General features: G+C 44.2%; 1 protein-coding gene across 8 annotated transcripts in view; it reads right to left on the reverse strand.

The window, feature by feature from the left end:
• Window positions 1-22,976, reverse strand: part of stau2 (staufen double-stranded RNA binding protein 2) — a 545,941-nt gene that overhangs the window by 408,025 nt on the left and 114,940 nt on the right. For 6 of the 8 annotated variants that reach the window (XM_068032038.1, XM_068032036.1, XM_068032040.1 and 3 more), the window contains one exon: window positions 9,565-9,730. In XM_068032038.1, the coding sequence (XP_067888139.1) occupies window positions 9,565-9,730 (166 nt within the window). The remainder of the gene's footprint in view (window positions 1-9,564; window positions 9,731-22,976) is intronic. The other 2 variants (XM_068032037.1, XM_068032035.1) reach the window with 1 other exon arrangement.

Raw genomic sequence — 22,976 nt, forward strand, 5'->3', positions numbered from 1 at the left:
CTGCAGTACATCTTGTAGTAGGTACACACTGCTGTCGCTGTGCGTCGGTGGTGGAGGGAGTGAATGTTTGTGGCAGGGTGGGGAAAAAAAGACCGAAAGAAAGGTGGGCACTGTTTATGCAAAGCAGGTTGATAGGCAGAGCTCATGACGTTTATGCCATGCTTCCTGAAGAGGCTTCTGCAGATTGTGAGATGGCAAAAAAGGCTATTCTCACTGCGTATGAGTTAGTCCCTGAAGTTTACCGTCAGAAGCTTCAGAACTTATGGAGATTGGCTGGGCAGACATATGTAGAATTTAAGAGGGTGAAGCCAATTAATTTTGACCGTTAGATACAGGCATTAAAGATGGAAGCCACATATGAGAACCTTCGAGAATTGATTCTCTTAGAAGAGTTTAAAAACTCCATTCCTTCAGTAGTGAGAATGCATGTAAATACCCTGAAAGTTTTGAAAGCTAGGCAAGCAGTGGAAATTGCTAATGATTTTGAGCTTGTGAATAAGCCAAAACCTTTTGTCCGTCACCCCCATAAATCCAAGAAGGACAGAAAGTGGGAGAGTGAAAGGAAGGCAAGTAGCTGGGGACAAGAAGGAACAGCTGGGAATGCCCCAGGATCACTTCCTTGGGCCAGAAAGGAAGGTGCTGAGGGTAGAAGTGAGGCTCTCAAACCGAAGTGTTATCATTGCCACCAAAACGGGTCATCTTCATTCAGAATGCTGGAAATTGCGAGGTAAACCCATAGCACTTGTTGGGGTACGCAAAGCTAATGCAGAGGAAAAGACTCTGACTGAGAGTATAGCAGACCAGGCTATAGCTTTAACGGCAGCTGTAAAACCAGATATAAAAACTAAAGTGAGTGTAGAGGTGAAGAATAAGGTACCCGAAAGTTATAATGAATTTTTGTCAAAGGGGAAAGAAATTCCATATCCTTCAAGTGAGGCAGGAAAACCTATCATTATACTCAGGAATACAGGAGCAACCCAAACACTCTTGCTGGGGAAAAATATCATGTTTCCACTGGCGCGCGCCTTGAATGCAAAAGTTTTAGTTAATGGAATTGGCGGGGAGAATATACCCGCACCTTTGTATGAAGTATGCCTAGAGAGTGACTTAATATCTGGGATGGTAACTGTAGGAGTTGTCCACAGTTTGCCAGAAGAGGGAATTGATCTATTCCTAGGAAATGATTTGGCCGGATCAAAAGTATCAGTTTCTCCTACAATTACAGAGGAACCAAGTGAAGTTAGGGAAACGGAACAATTACAGGAACAAGTTCCGGGAATATTTCCTGTGTGTGTCGTCGCCCGAGCAATGGCTAAACAGGATCGATTGTCGGAGATAAAAGTGGCACCACAAACAGATAGCCAAGTATCTGAAATCTTATTTGGGGTGTGACTTGAAGGGGATCTTGGAGGCGCTGGTGCTCCCATGCGTCTACTTCCCTTGACCTTCGTGGCAGTAGAGGTTGAGGGTTTGGGAGGAGCCGTCAAGGAAGCCCTGGGGTGTTGCAGCAATGTATCTTGTAGATCAGGGTTATCCAACCTTTTTGGGCAGAGGGCTGCATCACGATTTTTGCTCGGCCCCAGGGGGCCAGTGAACAATTTTCAAAAGATAAAGGCATTAAAAATTTATCTTAGTAGTAAAAACAATAACAACCGCACATTTTTGTGAAGAAGCTTTAAATGAGGAGACTAATTTATTGACTTACACCCTCGTTACTATATTGAAAACTGATTTAGTGACATACCTGGCATTATTTTTGCTTGAATAAGTAGTCAATCTCTACCAGCACACTTGATGTAGCGATGCACAGTATTCTGGATAGATGTCCATCTTTCAGGAGAGACCGTGATCTCTCTCTTCACCCCCACCCCCCCTCCCTGCACTCTGTGTGTGTGTGTCTCGTTCTCTCTTCCTCCTCCCTCCCTCGCTAGGACTAGGGGACACAGATTGAAAGTTTTGTGCAAAAGATGCAGGGGAAATATGAGGAAGCACTTTTTTAGACAGCGGGTGGTAATGACCTGGAACCAGCTGTCCACAAGGGTGGTGGAAATGGAGATGATCAATGACATCAAGAGAAAGTTGGGCGGCCACCTGAGAGTAAGAGACTTGCAGGGCTACGGGGATCGAGCCACGGAGTGGTACTGACTGCGCGGCTCTGTGGACAGCTGGCATGGGCTCAAGGGAAAGAATGTCCTCCTTCTGTGCCATAAGTAAATGTCTCCTAGACTCACTCTCTCTCCTTCTCCTCTCTGTCTGTCTGTCTCCATCTCTCCCCTCTCTCTGTCATTCTCAACCCACCCTCTCTCTGTACCTTTCCCCCCCTCCCTACTCCCGTGTCTCCAGTGTCCCAGTGTTCCCCACTGCCCGCTCAGTGCTCCATGTTCCCCACTCCCCGCTCTGGCAGGTTGTGACTTTGGAAAACCCCGTGTCTGTTGGGAATCCACTGTTCCTGAGGTCAGCAGCTGACAGCTGTGAAACTGACAGCACAATGTTTTTAAAAAAGGTTGCTCTGTAAGAAGACGACAATGGGAAATTTCTCATCTCCAGTCATGGGGAGAATGAGGAACGCCCCCAGGAACAGTTTACACCTGCGAGCTGGATGGAAATCTTTGGTGGGCCGGACTTTGGCCCACGGGCCGTATGTTGGACAACCCTGATGTAGATGGTACACACGGTAGCCATAGTAAACTGGTGGTGGAGGGAGTGAATGTTTAAGATGGTAGATGAGGTACCAATCAAGCAGGTTGCTTTGTCATTGATGGTGTTGAGCTTCTTGAGTGTTGCTGGGGCTGCACTCATCCAGGCAAGAGGAAAGTATTTCATCACACTTCTAACTAGTACCTTGCAGATCATAGAAAGGCTATGGGGAGTCAGGAGGTGAGTCACTTGCCACAGAATTCACAGTTTCTGATCTGCTCATGTAGCTACAGTTGAAATAGGGTAGAAAAGTTAAGTTTCTGGTCAATGGTGACCCCCCCCCAGGATGTTGTTGGTGGTGAATTCGACGATGGTTGAATGTCAAGGGGAGGTTATCTCCTCTTGGAGATAACCATTGCCTGCCACTTGTGTGGCCTGAATGTTTTGCCACTTATCAGACAAAGACTGAATGTTGTCCCGCTCTTGCCGCATAAGGGCATGGACTGCTTCATTATCTGCCGTGTTGTGATGGAACTGAACACTGCGCAATCATCAGCGAACACCCCCAATTCTGACATGATGAAGGGAAGGTCATTGATGAAGCAGCTGAAGATGGTACAGTTTAGGACATTCCCCTGAGGAACTGTTGCAGTGATGTCCTGGGGCTGAGAAGATTGGTCTTGAATAACCACAACCATCTTCCTTTATATGCTAAGTATGTATGACTCCAGCCAGTGGAGATCTTTCCCCGTGATTCTCATTATCTTTAATTTTATTGGAGCTCCTTGATGGTGAGCCAAGGAAGCAGATATTAGGAGGAGTGACCAAAAGCTTGGTCAAAGAGGCTGGTTTTAGGGAGGGTTATTAAAGATGCAAGGAGGCAGAGAACCAGAGGAGTTTAGGGATGAACTTCCAGAGAGTGTGGCTTAGGCAGCTGATGGCATCGCCACCAATCATGGGTGAAAAGTTGGTGGGGAGGGGTGAGGGAATGCACAGAGGGTAGAATCAAAGAATTGGAGGGGCTTAGGGAAGGGGGTGAGAATAGGGCTGCAGAATACATAGGCAGGGAAGGGTGAAGTCATGAAGAAGTTTAAATACAAAGATGAGAATTTTAAATTGGTGACATTGTGGGGTGCAGGTCAGGAAGTAGCAAAGTAACGGGTGAGCAGGACTTGGCACAAGATACAGGTAATAGATTTTTGGATCAGCTGAAGTTCATGGAAGATGAAGATAGGAGGTCGACAAAGGAAAACACTGGAATAAGTAATTCTTGAGGTGACAAAGGCTTGGATGAAACTTTCAGCAGCAGATGGGCTGAGGCAGGGGCAAAGGTGGGCGATGTTATGGAAGTGTAAGTAGGCAGTCTTTGTAATGGAATCCAATGGGATGCTAAGGTTGTGCACAATCCAGTCTAGACTCAGACAGTGGTTGAGATGGGGAAGGAAATTGGTGGCAAGGTTATAAAGTTTACGGATTCAGTCTTCCAAATGTTTAACCGGAGGAAACTGCAACTCTTGCAAGACTGGATGTTGAACAACACAGAGGCATTGGTAAGTGGAGGGCAAGGAAATTATGGAACAGGTATAGCATGTATCTGGAAGCTGACCCAATAGCTGCATATGATAAGGTCGAGGGGCAACATGTAGATAAGAGGAAGAGGCCAAGGATAAATTCTTGGGGGCTCTAGAATATTATGGTGGAGATTGAGGAACAGAAACCATTGCTGGAGATGCTCTAACTATAATCCAATAGGTAAGACTGAAACCAAGTGATAACAGCTCCAATGAACAATGGAGAGGCATTGGAGGAAGATGGTGTGGTTGTCTATGTTCAAGGCTGCAGAGAAGTTGAGGAGGATGAGGAGGCATAATGAAGCTCGGTTACATTCAAAAAGTATGCCTTTTGTGACATTGGTAAGGTCCATTTCAGTCCAGGGACTGGGGCTGAAACATGAATGAGGAGATTTAAACAAGGAATTGCAAGAAAGATGGGCACAGATTTGGGAGGTGATAACACATTTGAGGATGATGAAAACAATGGGAAAAGAAAGGGAGGTTGGAGATGCGGCAGTAGATTCCAAAGACAGAGGGGTACAGCGTGGATTATTTGAGGAAGGGGTTGATGACAGCAAATTTGAATGGGAGGGGGAACAGTACCTGAGAAAATAAAACCATTTCTAATGTCTGCTAGTATGGGTCCCAAGAACAAAAATCAGCAGTTTCATGGAAATGGGGTCAAGAGAGCAACAGCTTGGTCTTATAGATAAGACCATCTTGGAGAGTGCATGAGGAGAGATGGGAGAGAAATGAGAGCGATGTGGGTTAAGGACTAAGGCATGGGGATGCTTGGATTGGACAAGAGAGGATGGGAAGCTACAGAGGCAGCCGAGCAGATGGTTTCAATCTTAATGACAGAACAAGTACAGAAATTTCTCGCACTTCTTGTTGGAGAGGAGGGCAGAGGAGGCAGGAAAGAGGGGCTCGAAGTGACATTTGGTAGTGGATAAAAGAAGTTGGAGATTACCCTTTCATCACCATTTGTTCCCTATCATACGAGTATACGAATTAGAAGCAGGAGTAGGCCACTCGACCCCTCGGGCCTGCTCTGCCATTCAATAAGTTCATGGCTTAACTGATTACGCCACATTTCCACCTACCCCCAATAACCTTCCACCCCCTTGCTTATCAAGAATCTATCTACCTCTGCCTTAAAAATATTCAAGGACTCTGCTTCCACTACCTTTTGAGGAAGTGAATTCCAAAGACTCACAATGTTCTGAGAGAAAAAGTTTCTCCTCATCTCTGTCTTAAATGGGCGACCCCTTGTTTTTAAACAGTGACCCTTAGTTCGAGATTCTCCCACAAGGGGAAACATTCTTTCCACATCCACCCTATCAAGACCCCTCAGGATGTTACACGTTTCAATCAAGTAACAAAGTAACCAACTGACAAAGCTGCAATATAGACTACAACATCATCACATAAGACACCTCCTATAAATTTCAGTAATCTACTAGTCATTTCCTTATGTAACATTTTATCTACATTAGACTGAGAAACTATATGGTAAAAATAGCATATTTTAACCTTATAATTCTGGAACTTGCTTCAAAACAAAAACAGAATTGAATTTAAAAATCTTGCTATAGAATAATCAACAATATCACCCTAATGCTCTTTTATTTGCAGTACTTGAATTGCATGACTTGTGACTTTTACACTCATGAAAGAGCAGTACTGTTCCATTACTGGCAGGATATCCTTGTTATCTGCTCCTCCCACCTGCAGCAAACATACAGGATTCAATACAGGATTTGGGAGTTTACCATAAAACAATAAAAAAACTACTGAGTAGAAACAAAAATGAGTAGTTCTTTTCTCAGTAAGAGATACACCTGATTTATAAAGAAATGGGAAGTGGGAAATGAAAAAGGAGTTAGACAAGCTTACCCCTAAAGAAAAAAACTGAAATTTGTTAAATGGATTCATCTCTTTTCTTGGATTTTTATTTGAATTTTTTTTTAATTCTAATTTTATTCCCTTTCCTCCTCTCTGGAAGTTTTATACCTTGGAGGAGTAAGTTTCACAGTGACCCTATGGTACCTCATCTTAGTGGTCATAAGCATTTTGCATTCACAGTGTCTTAGTGTGGAAGGTATTACAGATGAGTCTGGCCTTGCCCTCAACTAATGTCCAGAAACAGATTCAAGCAGGAATCACTGAATTAAACGAAATGCAGGAACCAATTTGACTTTTTGCCCCTCCTTAGCTTAACAGTGCTGAGGCCAAGTGTATCATCTCATCTGCTGACCTGGCTGAGATTGGCTAATTCAGCACAGATCAGAAATCAAACTGGATATTCTGATCTATGTGGTTTAGTGCTACAAGTAGTACAGTCACTCACAGGGCTGTTGGAGAGCTCAAATCCTGAAAGATCAGCACAATCCCTGAAGACTCCAGAGCAATCAGGTGGCACTGGCAACCCTAATCCCAGGTTTACCAGTCCCTGTAGCAGCAGAGGGTCATATTACCACCATTCCCATGCACCCCCACCCGCCACCCCCCCCCCCACCCCACTACCAACGACACACATTGCAGGGTAACTGGGAGCACCAAACCGTCTCTGTACAGGGACAGAGTTTGATATTCCCACCCTGGGGAAACTGCGCCATGCATGGGGAATGGCAAAGGATCTGAGACCCACCCAAGGTAACCAAAGCAACTGCCCCCACCCCGCAATTGGAATTACTATAAACACTGCTAAGTTACTTATGAACATTTCACTAAAATATCTTTTGATACTTAGAATAAAGGCAAATGATGAGGGTCCAAAATAAAAGCAGAAAACCATGGAAACACAATAAAATCATCAGCATCTGACAGTTTAATCTTTCGGCTCAGGCGGAAATGAAGAGTTCTCATACATTTTCTCAGATGCTAACACACCAGTTGTGTTTATGGAAAACTGTCATTATTTCTTGACAATTTTTTTTGAGCACATGTGTGTGATGGATGCTGTGTGCTCTCTTCAAGTCTGAGCCTTCCTGCCTGTCGCTTTATTTAACAAGGGCGGCACAGTGGCGCAGTGGTTAGCACCACAGCCTCACAGCTTCAGCAACCCGGGTTCGGTTCTGGGTACTGCCTGTGTGGAGTTGGCAAGTTCTCCCTGTGACCGCGTGGGTTTCCTCCCACAGCCAAAGACTTGTAGGCGGATAGGTAAATTGGCCATTATAAATTGCCCCTAGTGTCGGTAGGTGGTAGGAGAATGGTGGGGATATGGTAGGGAATATGGGATTAATGTAGGATTAGTATAAATGGGTGGTTGCTGGTCGGCACAGACTCGGTGGGCTGAAGGGCCTGTTTCAGTGCTGTATCTCTAAAATAGAAAATAAAAATAGAAAAAACTGTCTTATTAATAGTCATTTGGTAGTACAGAACTTGGGAACTGCTGAAACAGAGATATTTTGTTGAAACTTTCCGGCTTGCACTCATCAGGACAATTCGCAAGAATACCAATGTAAGGGAAGCAACAAATTTATACTACATGAGAAGAGAGGGCTGACTAGTTGGCAAGTGGACTCATTGGTAGAGGCATTGCCATGGAGAATGCACCAGCTTATGGTGACTGACAGTTAACTACCAAGCTTTGTTTGAAATTTAAACCAGGCAGCTTGACTGATTAGGCAAGGCATTGTCGTGAGGAATGAACCGGTGAATGGCTGTCACTTATTTTGTTTAGCAGTAGCAGTAGCAACGCGTGTGGTGTTCGCCACTAACAGGATGCTGCCATCAAGCCAAAAAGATGTTCTGCTTATCACACAAATGAGTAATGTGATATATGAATTTCAATGCCAGTGTGATGCTAGCTATATAGGCCATACGCCCCAAAGAATTGGAGGATCGTATCAAACAACATGTCCCTTCCGCTGTTTGCAACAGGTAAGGTACAGACCACACCCAACCAGCCCGTGCTTGCAAAACTCAAAACAGTGTGCAACATTAGATGTGATTCTGTAATTGGACAACATTTGCGAAATAATCCTCAGTGTGCTAAGAATTATGCTGACAACCAATTTAAGATTGTCAGTCGGGTTCGCAGTGTAGCACATTTGAGTGTACTGGAAGCTACACATATTATTACACATGGCCCTGTTCTTTGCAGACAGAAAGGACATGTACACACATTGTGCCTGTTTCAGCTTAACAAAGTAAGTGACAGCCATTTGTTGGTTCATTCCTCAGGACAACGGCTTGACTAATCAGAGTCAAGCTGACTGGTTTAAATTTCAAACAAAGCTTGGCAGTTAACTGTCAGTAACCATAAACTAGTGCATTTTCCATGGCAACACCTCTACCAATCAGAGTCCATTTGCCAGCCAATCAGCACTCTCTTCTCATATAGTATAAATTTGTTGCTTCCCTTACATTGGTATTGCGAGTTGTCCTGATGAGTGCAAGATGAAAAGCTTCGACAAAATGTCTGTTTTCAGCAAAACTGTCTTATTGACTTATTTTTGTGAAGATGTGGTTTGAGTTATGTTAAATGCAGTGAAAATACTCTTTAATCTCTGCTAAAGGATGTGAAACTATGTTTTCAGTACTGCAATGAAAATTCCTTATGTTAAAATAGTTTCCATCATATTCACATCCAGTACTGTTGACAATACCAAGTCCCATATAGTTGTTGTTTATCAAAATGGTAAACCATACTTTGATAGCTATATCTCTATTGGAATCATTCCATAGCATATGGAAAAATGCACTTGTCACTGCATTGCTTGTGCTAATCTCATTCAAGTTACACCCACCACCAGTGGCAGTTCTACTTCCACAGCCTCTGATGGTGAAAAAGTTCCCATCTTTAACTGTACTGTATGAATTGTAAGGCTTAAAAACACTAATAGAAATAGTAGACTTGGGGGTCTTGCCGATGCTGCTGATTTGTTCTTCACCTGCACGTTATACAGCTCTACATTGCTTCTCTAGGCACAACACAAGATTGAAAGGACAGGACCTACAGCTATACTGCTGCATGATTTTCACAGTTCAAAGTATGAAAATTTCAAACACTTGCCATCATGCTTTACTGAAATCCTAGGCTGACCTACATTTTCTACCACAAGGAGCTGTTGAGGCTAATAGCATTGATGCATTTAAGGAAAAGCTAGATTAACACAAAGGGGAGAAAGGAATGGAAGGTTATGCTGACAGGGACAGATGAAGAGGGATGATAGCAGGCTCATGTGGAGCATTAAGACCAGCATAGGCCAAATGGCCAGTTTCTGTGCTGTACATTCTATGTAATCTATGTAAAAACTGCATACAACTAAATGTGATTAAAAGATTGGTATTCTATCATTGTTAAAATTATTATACCCTTATTTAAGTAATGCGAATGCGTAACTCAAATAATTAGCATGAAACGTACCAGTACCTGGATTATTATTCATAATTGTTTTTGGTGGCCGTGGGCATGGTTTAGGGAGAGTAGTTTCACCCAATGCTTTGGCTGCAGCAGCATGTTGAGCCTTTTTAATACTACTTCCTTCTGCTTCCCAGGTTTGATCTCCAAGAGTCAATTGTACAGTAAAGATCTGCATGTAAAGAAAATGATATCAATTATGCCAATGATTGAGGTTTACAATTTTCTGTAAACATCTTAAATAGTCTATCAGAGTTTAACACAGAAATCTTGCCAGGGCATATACATTTTTCATCTGCCTTTCTAATAAAAAGATTCTTTATCTATTCTACAGAATTAAACCATACAAAGAAGTAGAAGTTAGTTTCCAATAAATAGTAACAAAACGTAATTCTTGTCCTTGATCATTCTCGGCATAAATAATTAAGGTTGCAGCCTAGGCAGTTGATAGCATGGCCACTAATGGTGGGGTGAAAGGAAGAGGGGTGATGCACTAGTGGCTAGAGTAAAAAGAACAGATGGTTGGTCCGGAGGAGATTACAGAGATAGGGAGATTCATGAAGGAATCTTAACATAAAGATTATGATTTTTAAGTCAAGACATTGCCAAGGTAGGTCAGCTAGAACAGGGGAATGGGACTTGGTGTAGACTAGGATATGCACAGTAAAGGTTTTGATAAGCTAAAGTTTATAAAAATGCAGGGTGTGAGGCTGGCTAGGAGAGCCTGGAATAGTTCAGTCTGGCGATGACAAATACATGAATGTACATTTCAACATCAGATGGAGTAACATATAGGTAGAGGCTAGGGAGTTATGCTGATGAATATCATACAAACTCAAAGCCAGAGTATTTTTTTTCCTACTATTCTAACATTGGCATTCTACTATCAGTGTTAATTTGGTTGAGTTGGCAGCACTCTCACCTCTAAGTCAGAAGACTGTCTCATTCTTAGTGACAAAGAAATACATGCACTCCTTACACTTGTTGAAGGTGACAGTGGAGGAGACAGAGGAAGTGGGTGGCCACTAGTCACTAAACTACAGTAAATATTAACTACACCAGTGAGGATGCAGTCACTGAACTGCAGCAAATATAACACACACAGTTCAGCATCCAATCACTAAACTATAATTTACACAAATTATAATCCAAACAAGTGAGGATCCAGTCCCTAAATGATTAACGAGTTTGCAGATAATAAAAAAGTTAGCCAGTGAGGAAGAAAGCTGTAGGCTGCAGCAAGATATTAATGGACTCGTCAGTTGGCAGAAAGTGACCTCTGGAGAAATTTGATGTAATGTATTTGGGGAAGGCAAACAAGGCAAGGGAATACAAAATAAATTGTTGGATACTGAGAAGTTTTGAAGAACAGAGGGATCTTGGAGTGCATGTCCACAGATCCCTGAAGGTAGCAGGACATGTAGATAAAGTAGTTAAGAAAGCAAAAAGTGCTGGAAATATTCAGCAGGTCTGGCAGCATCTGTGGAGAGAGAAGCAAAGTTAACGTTTCAGGTCAGTGACCCTTCATCAGAACTGGCAAATATTAGAAATGTAATATGCAAATAAAGTGGGGGGAGGGCAAAAGAGAACAAATGGGAAGGTGTTGACAGGACAGAGGATCATAGGGAATAACTGACAAGGAGGTCATGGGTCAAAGGCTAAGCTAAAGAGTGTGTTAATGGTGTGGTGAAACACAAAGCGTTAGTGCAGAGAGGGTGTTAAATGACAGAATAATGAAAGCCCTAGCCAAAAGCAAAACATGAAAAAAAAATAGGCAGGCATTTGGTAAAAAAGTGTAATGATGAAACAAACTAAAATAAATAAAATAAAAATAAAAAATACAAAGTAAAACAAACAAAAAAAGGGGGGCCAGTCATGCTCTGAAATTATTGAACTCAATGTTCAGTCCGGTGGGCTGTAGCATGCCTAATTGATAAATGAGGTGCTGTTCTTCGAGTTAGAGTCATAGAGTTATACATCACAGAAACAGGCCCTTCAGCCCATTGTGTCTGTGCCGGCCATCAAGTACCGAACTATTCTAATCCCATTTTCCAGCACTTGGCCCGTAGCCTTGTATGCTATGGCGTTTCAAGTGCTCATCTAAATACTTCTTAAATGTTGTGAGGGTTCCTGCCTCTACCACCCCTTCAGGTAGTGTGTTCCAGATTCCAACCACCCTCTGGGTGAAAAGAATTTCCTCAAATACCCTCTAGACCTCCTGCCCTTTACCTTAAATCTATGCTCCCTGGTTATTGATCCCTCTGCGAAGGGAAAAGGTTTGTTCCTATCTACCCTATCAATGCCCCTCATAATTTTGTATACCTCAAACAGGTCCCCCCCTCAGCCTTCTCTGCGCTAAGGGAAACAACCCGAGCCTATCCAGTCTCTATTCATAGCTGAAATACTCCAGCCCAGGCAACATCCTGGTGAATATCCTCTGCACCCTCTCCAGTGCAATTATATACTTCCTATTGTGCGGCGACCAGAACTGTACACAGTACTCCTGCTGTGGCCTAACTAGCGTTTTATACAGCTCCATCATAACCTCCCTGCTCTTACATTCTATGCCTCAGCTAATAAAGGCAAATATCCCATATGCCTTCCTAACCACCTTATCTACCTGTGCTGCTGCCTTCAGTGATCTGATGGACAAGTAAACCAAGGTCCCTCTAACCCTCTGTACTTCCTAGGGTCCTACCATCTATTGTATATTCCCCTGTCTTGTTAGTCCTCCTAAAATGCATCACCTCACACTTCTCAGGATTAAATTCCATTTGGCACTGCTCCACCCATCTTACCAGCCCATCTAAATCGTCCTGTCATCTAAGACTTTCCTCCCCACTATTTACAACACCACCAATTTTCATGTCATCTGCGAACTTACTGATCATACCTCCTATATTCACATCTAAATCATTAATGTACACTACAAACAGCAAGGGTCCCAGCACCGATCCCTGCGGTACACCACTGATCACAGACTTCCACTCGCAAAAACAACCCTCGACCATCACCCTCTGCCTCCTGCCAATAAGCCAATTTGGGATCCAATTTGCCAAATTGCCCTGGATCCCATGGGCTCTTATCTTCTTAACCAATCTCCCATGTGGGACCTTATCAAAAGTCTTACTGAAGTCCATGTCGAATACATCAACCGCCTTACACTCATCTACACATCTAGTCACCTCCTCGAAAAATTCAATCAAGTTTGGTTGACACGATTGTTAGACACGTCTCCCCCTGACAAAGCCATGCTGACTATCCCTGATTAATCCCTGCCTCTCCAAGTGGAGATTAATCCTGTTCCTCAGAATTTTTTCCAATAGTTTCCCAACCACTGATGTTAGACTCACTGGCCTGTAATTACCTGGTTTATCCCTGCTCGCCTTCTTAAATAATGGTACCACATTCGCTGTCCTCCAGTCCTCTGATACCTCTCCTGTGGCCAGAGAGGATTTGAAAATTTGTGTCAGAGCCCCTGCTATCTCCTCCCTTGCCTCACATAACAGCCTGGGATACATCTCATCTGGGCCTGGGGATTTATCCACACTTAAGCCTGCTAATACAGCCAATAGTTCCTCCCTTTCAATGCTAATTTGTTCAAGTATATCACAATCCCCCTCCCTGATCTCTACACCCACATCGTCCTTCTCCATCGTGAACACAGATGAAAAGTAATCATTTAAAACCTCCCCTACGTCCTCTTGCTCCACACACAGATTGCCACTTTGGTCCCTAATGGGCTCTACTCTTTCCCTGGTTATCCTCTTGCCCTTAATATACTTATAAAACACCTTGGGATTTTCCATTCTCTTGCCCGCCAGTGTTTTTTCATGCCCCCTCTTCGCTCTCCTCATTACTTTTTTAAGTAGCCCCCCTACACTTTCTATACACCTCAAGGGCCTCCGCTGTTTTCAGCGCTTTGAATCTGCCGTAAGCCTCCTTTTTTTCCCTTATCCAATCCTCTATATCCCTTGACATCCAGGGTTCCCTGGATTTGTTGCTCCTACCCTTCACCTTTACGGGAACATGTTGGCCCTGAACACTCACTATTTCCTTTTTGAATGATTCCCACCATCTGATGTAGACTTTCCTACCAGTAGCTGCTCCCAGTCCACTTTGGCCAGATCCTGTTTTATCATATTGAAATCGAGCTTCCCCCAATTCAGTATTTTTTTTTCCGGTCCCTCTTTGTCCTTTCCCATAACTACCTAAAATCCTACAGTGTTATGGTCACTATCCCCGAAATGCTCCCCCACAGACACTTCTACCACTTGTCCGGCTTCATTCCCTAGGATTAGGTCCAGTACCGCCCCTTATAGAAAGTCTGATAGGACTTTCTACATTTGCATTGATGTTCACTGGAACACTGCAGCAATCCCAGGACAGAAATATGGGCTTGAGAGCAGGGGAGTGTTTTGAAATGACAAGCGACAGGAAGCTCGGGGTCATGTTTTCAGTGAGCGGAGGTGTTCCGCAAAGCGGTCACCCAATCTGTGTTTGGTCTCCCCAATGCAGAGGAGACCACATTGTGAGCAGCGAATACAGTATGCTAAATTGAAAGAATACAAGTAAATCACTGCCTCACCAGAAAGGAGTGTTTGGAGCCTTGGATAGTGAGGACAGAGGAGGTAAAGGGGCAGGTATTACCATCTCTTGCGATGACATGGGAAGGTGCCGTGGGAAGGGGCAAGGTGTCGGGGATAATGGAAGAGTGGACCAGGGTGTCGCGGAGGAAACGATCCCATTCGGAATGCTAACAGGGGAGGGGAGGGGAAGATGTGTTTGGTGGTAGCATCACGCTGGACATGGCGGAAATGGTGGAGGATGATCCTCTGGATGTGGAGGCTGGTGGGGAACCCTGTCGTGGTTCTGGGAGGGAGGGGAAGGGGTGAGAGCAGAGGTGCAGGAAATGGGCTGGACACGGTTGAGGGCCATGTCAACTACAGTGGGGGGGGAATCCTCAGTTAAAGAAAAAGGAAGACATATCAGAAGTGCTATAGTGGAAGGTTGCATCATCAGAGCAGATGTGTCGGAGACAGAGAAACTAGGAGAATGGAATGGAGTCCTTACAGGAGGCAGGGTGTGAAGAAATGTAGTCGAGGTAGCTGTGGGAGTCGGTCGGCTTATAATGAATATTAGTAGACAGCCTTTCCCCACAGATGGAGAGATGGAGACAGAGAGGTCGAGGAAGGGAAGGGAAATGTCGGAGATGGACCGTGTAAAGGTGAGAGAAGGGTGGAAACTGGAAGCAAAGTTGATAAAGTTTTCCGGTTCGGGGTGGGAGCAGGAAATGGCACTGCTACAGTCATCAATATACCAGAAAAAGAGTTGGAGGAGGGCGCCTGAGTAAGACTGGAACAAGGAATGTTCGACATATCCCACAAAAAGACAAGCATAACTAGGACCCATTCGGGTACCCATCGCAACACCTTTTACTTGAAGGAAGTGAATGGAGTTGAAGGGAAAGTTGTTCAATGTGAGAACAAGTTCAGCCAGGCAGAGGAGGGTGTTGGTGGATGGAGACTGGTTGGGCCTCTGTTCAAGGAAGAAGAGGCGAGCCCTCAAACCGTCCTGGTGGGGGATGGAGGTGTATATATGGAGACTCCCACAGCTAACTCGACTAGACTTCTTCAGACCCTGCTTCCTGTAAGGACTCCATTCCATTCTCCCAGTTTCTCCGTCTCCGATGCATCTGCTCTGATGATGCAACCTTCCACAACAGAATTATGCCTTCCTTTTTCCTTAACCAAGGAGTCCCCCCCACTGTTGTTGATAGGATCCATTTCCCGCACCTTTGATTTCACCCCTTCCTCTCCCTCCCAGAACCGCGACAGGGCCTTGTCCTCACTTTTCACCCCACCAGCCTCCACACCAAAGGATCAACCTCCGTCATTTCCGCCACGTCCAGCGTGATGCCACTAGCAAACGCATCTTTCTCTCCCTCCCCGTTAGCATTCCAAAGGGTTTGTTCCCTCCGCGACACCCTTGTCCACTCCTCCATTACCCCCGACACCTCGACCCCTTCCCACGGCACCTTCCCTTGCAATCGCAGGTGGTGTAATACCTGCCATTTTACCTCCTCTCTCCTCACTACCCAAGGCCCGAAACACTCCTTTCAGGTGAAGCAGTGATTCACTTGTTACTTCTTTCAATTTAGTATACCATATTCGCTGCTCACAATGCGGTCCCCTCTACACTGGGGAGACCAAACGCAGACTGGGTAACCACTTTGCGGAACACCTCCCCTCAGTCGCAAACATGACCCCGAACGTCCTGTCGCTTGCCATTTCAACATCGCCCCACCCCCACCCGCTCTCATGCCCATATCTCTGTCCTGAGATTGCTGCAGTGTTCCAGTGAACATCAACGCAAGCTCGAGGAACAGCACCTCATTTACCGATTAGGCACGCTGCAGCCTACCAGACTGAACATTGAGTTCAATAATTTCAGAGCATGACTGGCCTCCTTTTTTTTCTGGTTTACTTTTTTTTGTTTTACTTTGTATTTTTTATTCTTAATTCATTTTATTTTAGTTTGTTTCATCATTACACTATTTTTTACCATGTGTCTACACACTTTTTTTCATGTTTTGCTTTTGGCTAGGGCTTTCATTATTCTGTCATTTAACACCCTCTCTGCACTAATGTTTTGTTTTTCACCACATCATTAACACACTCTTTGGCTTAGCCTTTGACCCATGACATCCTTGTCAGTTATTCTGTATGACCCGCTGTCCTATCAACACCTTCCCATTTGTTCTCTTTTGCCCCACCCCCACTTTATTTGCATAAAACCTATTACATTTCTAAACTTTGCCAGTTCTGATGAAAGGTCACTGAACTGAAACATTAACTTTGCTTCTCTCACCACAGATGCTACCAGACCTGCTGAGTATTTCCAGCACTTTTTGGTTTTATTTCAGATTTCCAGCATCTGCAGTATTTTGTTTTTAGTTAAGAAAGCATATGGGATACTTTCCTTTATTGGCCAAGGCACAAAGTATCAGAGCAGGGAGGATATGCTAGAACAGTATTAAACACTAGTTAGATCGCAGCTACATACAGTTCTGGTTACCTCATTACAGGAAGGATGTGATCGCACTGGAGAGGGTACAAAGGAGATTTACGAGGGTGCTGTCAGGAATGGATAATTTTAGCTATGAGGAAAGATTGGATACACCGGAGTTGTTTTCTTTTGAACAGAGAATTAATTGAGGTGTATAAAATTAGAATGGATTGGAAGGAAATATTTCCATTAACAGAGAGGTCAATAACCAGGGGGCATAGACTTAAAGTAATTCTTACAAGGGTTAGAAGGGAGTTGAGGAGAGGTTTGTCACCTGGAGGGTGGTGTGGGTCTGGAACTCCCTACAAGGGCGGTAGATGCAGAAACCCTCAACACATTTAAAAAATAACTTAGATATAGACTTGAAGTGCAGTAACCTACAGGGTTAAAGACCAAGTGCTGGAAAATGGGATTAGGCTGGATAACTCTTTTTTGGCCAGCACAGCCAAGAATGGGAATATAAGAACACAAGAACTAGGAGCAGGAGTAGGCAATTCAGCCTCTTGAGCCTGCTCCACCATTCAATACGATCATGGCTGATCTCATCTTGGCCTCAACTCCACTTTCCTGCCGGTTCTCCATAATCCGTCAACCCGTTACTAATTAAAAATCTGTATATCTCCTCCTTAAATTTACTCTATGTCCCGACATTCCCTGGACTCTAGGATAGTGAATTCCACAGACTCACGTCCCTTTGAGAGAAGTAATTTCTCCTCATCTCTGTTTTAAATCTGCTACCCCTTATCCTAAAACTATGACCTCTCGTTCTAGATTGTCCCACCAGAGGAAACATCCTCTCTACGTCTACTTTGTCAATTCCCTTAATCATCTTATATACATCAATTAGATCTCCTCTCATTCTTCTAAACTCTAGAGAGTAAAGGCCTAAACTGCTCAATCTCTCTTCACAAGACAAACCCCTCATCTCTGGAATCAATCTAGTGAACCTCCTCTGAACTGCCTCCAATGCAACTACATCCCTCCTCAAGTAAGGGGACCAAAACTGTACGCAATACTCCAGGTGCGGTCTCACTAGTGCCTTGTACAGTTGCAGCAACACCTCCCTACTTTTATACTCTATTCCTTTAGGAATAAATGCCAAAATTCCATTTGTCTTCCTTATTACCTGCTGTACCTGCATACTAGTTTTCAGCAAAACATGTATGAGGACACCCAGATCCCTCTGCGCCGAAGCACTCTGAAGTTTCTCTCCATTTAGATAATAATTTGCCTTTCTATTCTTCCGACCAAAATGGATAACATCACACTTATCCACATTTAACTCCATCTGCCAAATTTTGGCCCATTCACCTAACCTATCCATATCCATTTGTAAATTTCTTATTTCTTAATCGCAACTTACCTATTTTAGTGTCATCTGCAAATTTGGCTATAGTACCTTCTATCCCTGCATCCAAGTAATTAATATAGATTGTAAATAGTTGGGCCTGAGGACCAAACCCTGTGGCACCCCACTAATTACATTTTGCCAACCAGAAAAAGACCCATTTATCCCGACTCTCTGTTTTCTGTTGGTTAGCCAATCCTCTATCCAAGCTAAAAAATTGCTCCTAACCCCATGTGATCTTACCTTGAGTATTAACCTTTTGTGCAGCACCTTATCAAATGCCTTCTGGAAGTCCAAATATACTACATCTACAGCATCCCCATTATCCACTTTGCTTGTTATAGCTTCGAAGAACTCTAGCAAATTAGTCAAACCCGATTTACCCTTCATAAAACCATGCTGACTCTGATGGATTGCACTTTGACTTTCTAAATGTCCTGTTATTACTTCCTTAATGATGGATTCTAACAATTTCCTAACGACAGATGTTAAACTAACTGGTCTATAGTTTCCTACTTTCTGCCTCCCTCCCTTTTTGAATAAGGGCGTTATATTAGTATTTTTCCAATCAACTGGAACCTTTCCCGCATCCAGGGCGTGTAAAAGAGGTGGCATTGCACTATTGTTCAAGGAGTCAATTACTGCAGTAAGGAGGGATGATATCTTAGAAGGTTCCTCAAATGAGGCCATATGGGTAGAACTTAAAAACAAAAAGGGGGCAATCACTTTACTGGGAGTGTACTACAGACCTCCAAACAGTCAGGGAGAGACAGAGGAGCAGATATGTAGGCAAATCTCAGACAGGTGCAAAAATAATAGGGTAATAACAGTAGAAGATTTCAACTTCCCCAATATTAACTGGGATAGTCTTAGTGCAAAAGGCTTAAAGGGGGCGGAATCCTTAAAGTGCATCCAGGAGAGCTTTTTGAGCCCACACGTAGAAACTCCTATAAGAGATGGGGCGGTACTGGACCTAATCTTAGGGAATGATACCGGACAAGTGGTAGAAGTATCAGTGGGAGAGCATTTCGGGGATAGTGACCATAACTCTAAGATTTAACGTAGTTATAGAAAAGGACAAAGATGGACCGGAAATAAAGGTACTGAATTGGGGGAAGGCCGATTTCAATATGATAAAACATGATCTGGCCAAAGTGGACTGGGAGCAGCTGCTTGTAGGAAAGTCCACATGAGACGAGTGGGAGTCATTCAGAAAGGAAATAGTGAGAGTTCAGAGCCAACAAGTTCCCGTTAAGGTGAAGGGTAGGACCAATAGATCCAGGAAACCCTGGATGCCAAGGGATATAGAGGATTGGATAAGGGAAAAAATGGAGGCTTATGGCAGATTCAGAGGGCTGAAAACAGCAGAGGCCCTTGAGGAGCATAGAAAGTGTAGGGAGGCTACTTAAAAAAGTAATTAGGAGAGCTAAAAGGGGGCATGAAAAAACACTGGCGGGCAAGATAAAAGAAAATACTAAGGTGTTTTATAAGTATGTTAAGGGCAAGAGGATAACCAGGGAAAGAGTAAAGCCTATTAGGGACCAAAGTGGCAATTTGTGTGTGGTGCCGGAGGACGTAGGGGAGGTTTTAAATGATTACTTTTCATCTGTGTTCACAAATTAGCACTGAAAGGGAGGAGGTATTAGCAGTTTTAGCAGGCTTAAAAGTGAATAAATCCCCAGGCCCAGATGAGATGTATCCCAGGCTGTTATGTGAGGCAAGGGAGGAGATTGACACAAATTTTCAAATCCTCTCTGGCCACAGGAGAGGTGCCAGAGGATTGAAGGACAGCAAATGTGGTACCATTATTCAAGAAGGGTAGTAGGGATAAACTAGGTAATTACAGGCCAGTGAGCCTAACATCAGTGGTAGGGAAACTATTGGAAAAAATCTGAGGGACAGGATTAATCTCCACTTGGAGAGGCAGGGACTAATCAAGGATAGTCAGCATGGCTTTGTCGGGGAGATCATGTCCAACAAATTTGATTTAATTTTTCGAGGAGGTGACTAGGTGTGTAGATGAGGGTAAAGCGGTTGATGTAGTCTTCAGTAAGGCTTTTGATAAGGTCCCGCATAGGAGATTGGTCAAGAAGGTAAGAGCCCATGGGATCCAGGGCAATTTGGTAAATTGGATTCAAAATTGGCTTAGTGGCAGGAGGCAAAGGGTGATGGTCAAGGGTTGTTTTTGCAATTGGAAGCCTGTGACCAGTGGGGTACCGCAGGAATTGGTGCTGGGACCCTTGCTGTTTGTAGTGTACATTAATGATTTAGATGTGAATATAGGAGGTATGATCAGTAAGTTCGCAGATGACACGAAAATTGGTGGTGTCGTAAGTAGTGAGGAGGAAAGCCTTAGATGACAGGACAATTTAGATGGGCTGGTAAGATGGGTGGAGCAGTGCCAAATGGAATTTAATCCTGAGAAGTGTGAGGTGATGCATTTTGGGAGGACTAACAAGGCAAGGGAATATACAATGGATGGTAGGACCCTAGGATGTACAGAGGGTCAGAAGGACCTTGGTGTACTTGTCCATCAGATCACTGAAGGCAGCAGCACAGGTAGATAAGGTGGTTAGGAAGGCATAAGGGATACTTGCCTTTATTAGTCGAGGCATAGAATATAAGAGCAGGGAGGTTATGATGGAACTGTCTAAAACACTGGTTAGGCCACAGCTGGAGTACTGTGTACAGATCCGGTCACCACACTATAGGAAGGATGTGATTGCACTGGAGAGGGTTCAGAGGAGATTCACCAGGATGTTGCCTGGGCTGGAGCATTTCAGCTATGAAGAGAGACTGGATAGGCTAGGGTTGTTTTCCTTAGCGCAGAGAAGGCTGAGGGGGGACATGATTGAGGTATACAAAATTATGAGGGGCATAGATAGGTTAGATAGGAAGAAACATTTTCTCTTAGCAGAGGTGTCATTAACCAGGGGGCATAGATTTAAGGGAAGGGGCAGGAGGTTTAGAGGGGATTTGAGGAAATTTTCTTTCACCCAGAGTGTGGTTGGAATCTGGAACACACTGCCTGAAGGGGTGGTAGAGGGAGGAACCCTCACAACATTTAAGAAGTATTTAGATGAGTACTTGAAACGCCATAGCATACAAGGCTATGGGCCAAGTGCTGGAAAATGGGATTAGAATAGATAGGTGCTTGATGGCCGGCACAGACACAATGGGCCAAAGGGCCTGTTTCTGTGCTGTAAAACTCTATGATTCTAAGATGGGCCGAATGGCCTCCATCAGTGCTGTAAATTTTCTATGTTTCTAAACTACAGTAAATATGACCCATCATTCAGGATCCAATTACCAAACCATAGTTTACACACCAGTGAGGTTCCAATCATTAAACTACTGCATATATAAACCACATAGCAATGAGGATCAGTACAGTGTCTGTGTGAAAGGCTAGGGAGTTGTATGGGGTACAGTGCTCCTGAGAAATGCTGGGGAGATGCAAGTATTACATTGCCTGTGTGAAAGGGTGGGGAGTTGGATGAGATACAGTCTCTGTGTGAAAGTGTGGGTAGTTGGACAGGGTACAAAGCCTGTATGAAAGGGTGGGATTTTGGATGGGGTACAGTGTCTCTGTGAAAGGATGGGGAGTTGGATGTGATATATGGGGCAGGATTTTTAGGTCCCACTGGGAGCGGGAATGGATGCAGGTGGGTGATGAAAACACTGACGCCAGCCAGCATGCCAGTTTTCCAGCACTAGCGATTTTCACCAGGGCAGGAGAAGGGCAGTTCTAAGAACCTGCCCGATCTGTTAATTACTGTAATTGAGGTCAATAAAGAGCTCATTGAGGGCCACGTTCAGATTTTGGTGGGAGCCATGGGGCTGCTGCTGGGTCTGGGGCAGACCAGGTGCATGGAAGCAGATATACAGCAGGGACCCAGTCATGGATGCCCCAACAAATTAGGTAGGCGTATAAAAGAGATAATGGCTTAGAGGATGACATGGCCATTGGCACACAGGTACCACCGGGTCAGCACAGGCTGCAGGGAAAGAGGTCAGTAAACACTCGGGCAATGCAGGGGGCGTCATTCAGCTGGCAACGTGGGGGCATGAGGAGGGGGAAAGGCTTCCAAACACAATTGGGAGGCCACTTGAGCATAAGGAAGCAGCAGCTGGCAATGTGAGCACGATTCTCAGATTTCGGGTTCAGTGGTAATGAGGAGCAACATTCTCCACAAGAAGGGCAGAGCCCTGGGCATCAGGAGGGCAGAGGAGAGGGACAAGGGACAAGAAGGCAACGGAGAACATATCATCAGAATCCCTCCCCTCTAATCTTTCTACCAATTATTTTAAATCTATGGCCCCTAGTCACTGACATCGCTGCTAAGATAAATAGACCCTTCACATCCACTCTATCCAGGCCCCTCACAATTTTGTACATTTCAATCAAATCTCCCCTCAGCCTTCGCTGTTCCAAGAACAACCCCAGCATATCCAATCTTTCCTCATAGTTGAATTTTTCCAGTCCCAGCAACATCCTCGTAAATCTCCTCTGTACCCTCTCTAGTGCAATTATATCCTTTCTGCAAAGATGTGACCAGAATGGCACACAATACTCAAGTAGTGGCCTAACCAATGATTTATACAGTTCCAGCATAACCTCCCTGCTGTTGTATTCTATACTTCTGCTAATAAAGGAAAGGATTCCATATGCCTTCTTAACCACCTTATCGACCTGTCCTGCTACCTTCAGGATCTGTGGACATTCACTCCAAGGTTCCTCACTTCGTCTCTACCTCTCAGTATTCTCCCATTAATCATGTATTCCTTTGCCTTGTTTGACCTCCCAAATGCATCACCTCACACTTATCCAGGTTGAATTCCATTTGCCACTTTTCTGCCCACCTGACCAGTCCATCGGTATCTTCCTGCAACCTATAGCAACCTCCTCGCTATCAACAATGCGGCTAATTTTTGTGTCGTCTGCAAACTTCTTGGTCATGTCCCCTACATTTACGTCCAAATCGTTAATATATTGTACAAA

This window comes from Heterodontus francisci, chromosome 5 (assembly GCF_036365525.1).
Source record: "Heterodontus francisci isolate sHetFra1 chromosome 5, sHetFra1.hap1, whole genome shotgun sequence".
Classification (NCBI taxonomy): Eukaryota; Metazoa; Chordata; class Chondrichthyes; order Heterodontiformes; family Heterodontidae; genus Heterodontus; species Heterodontus francisci.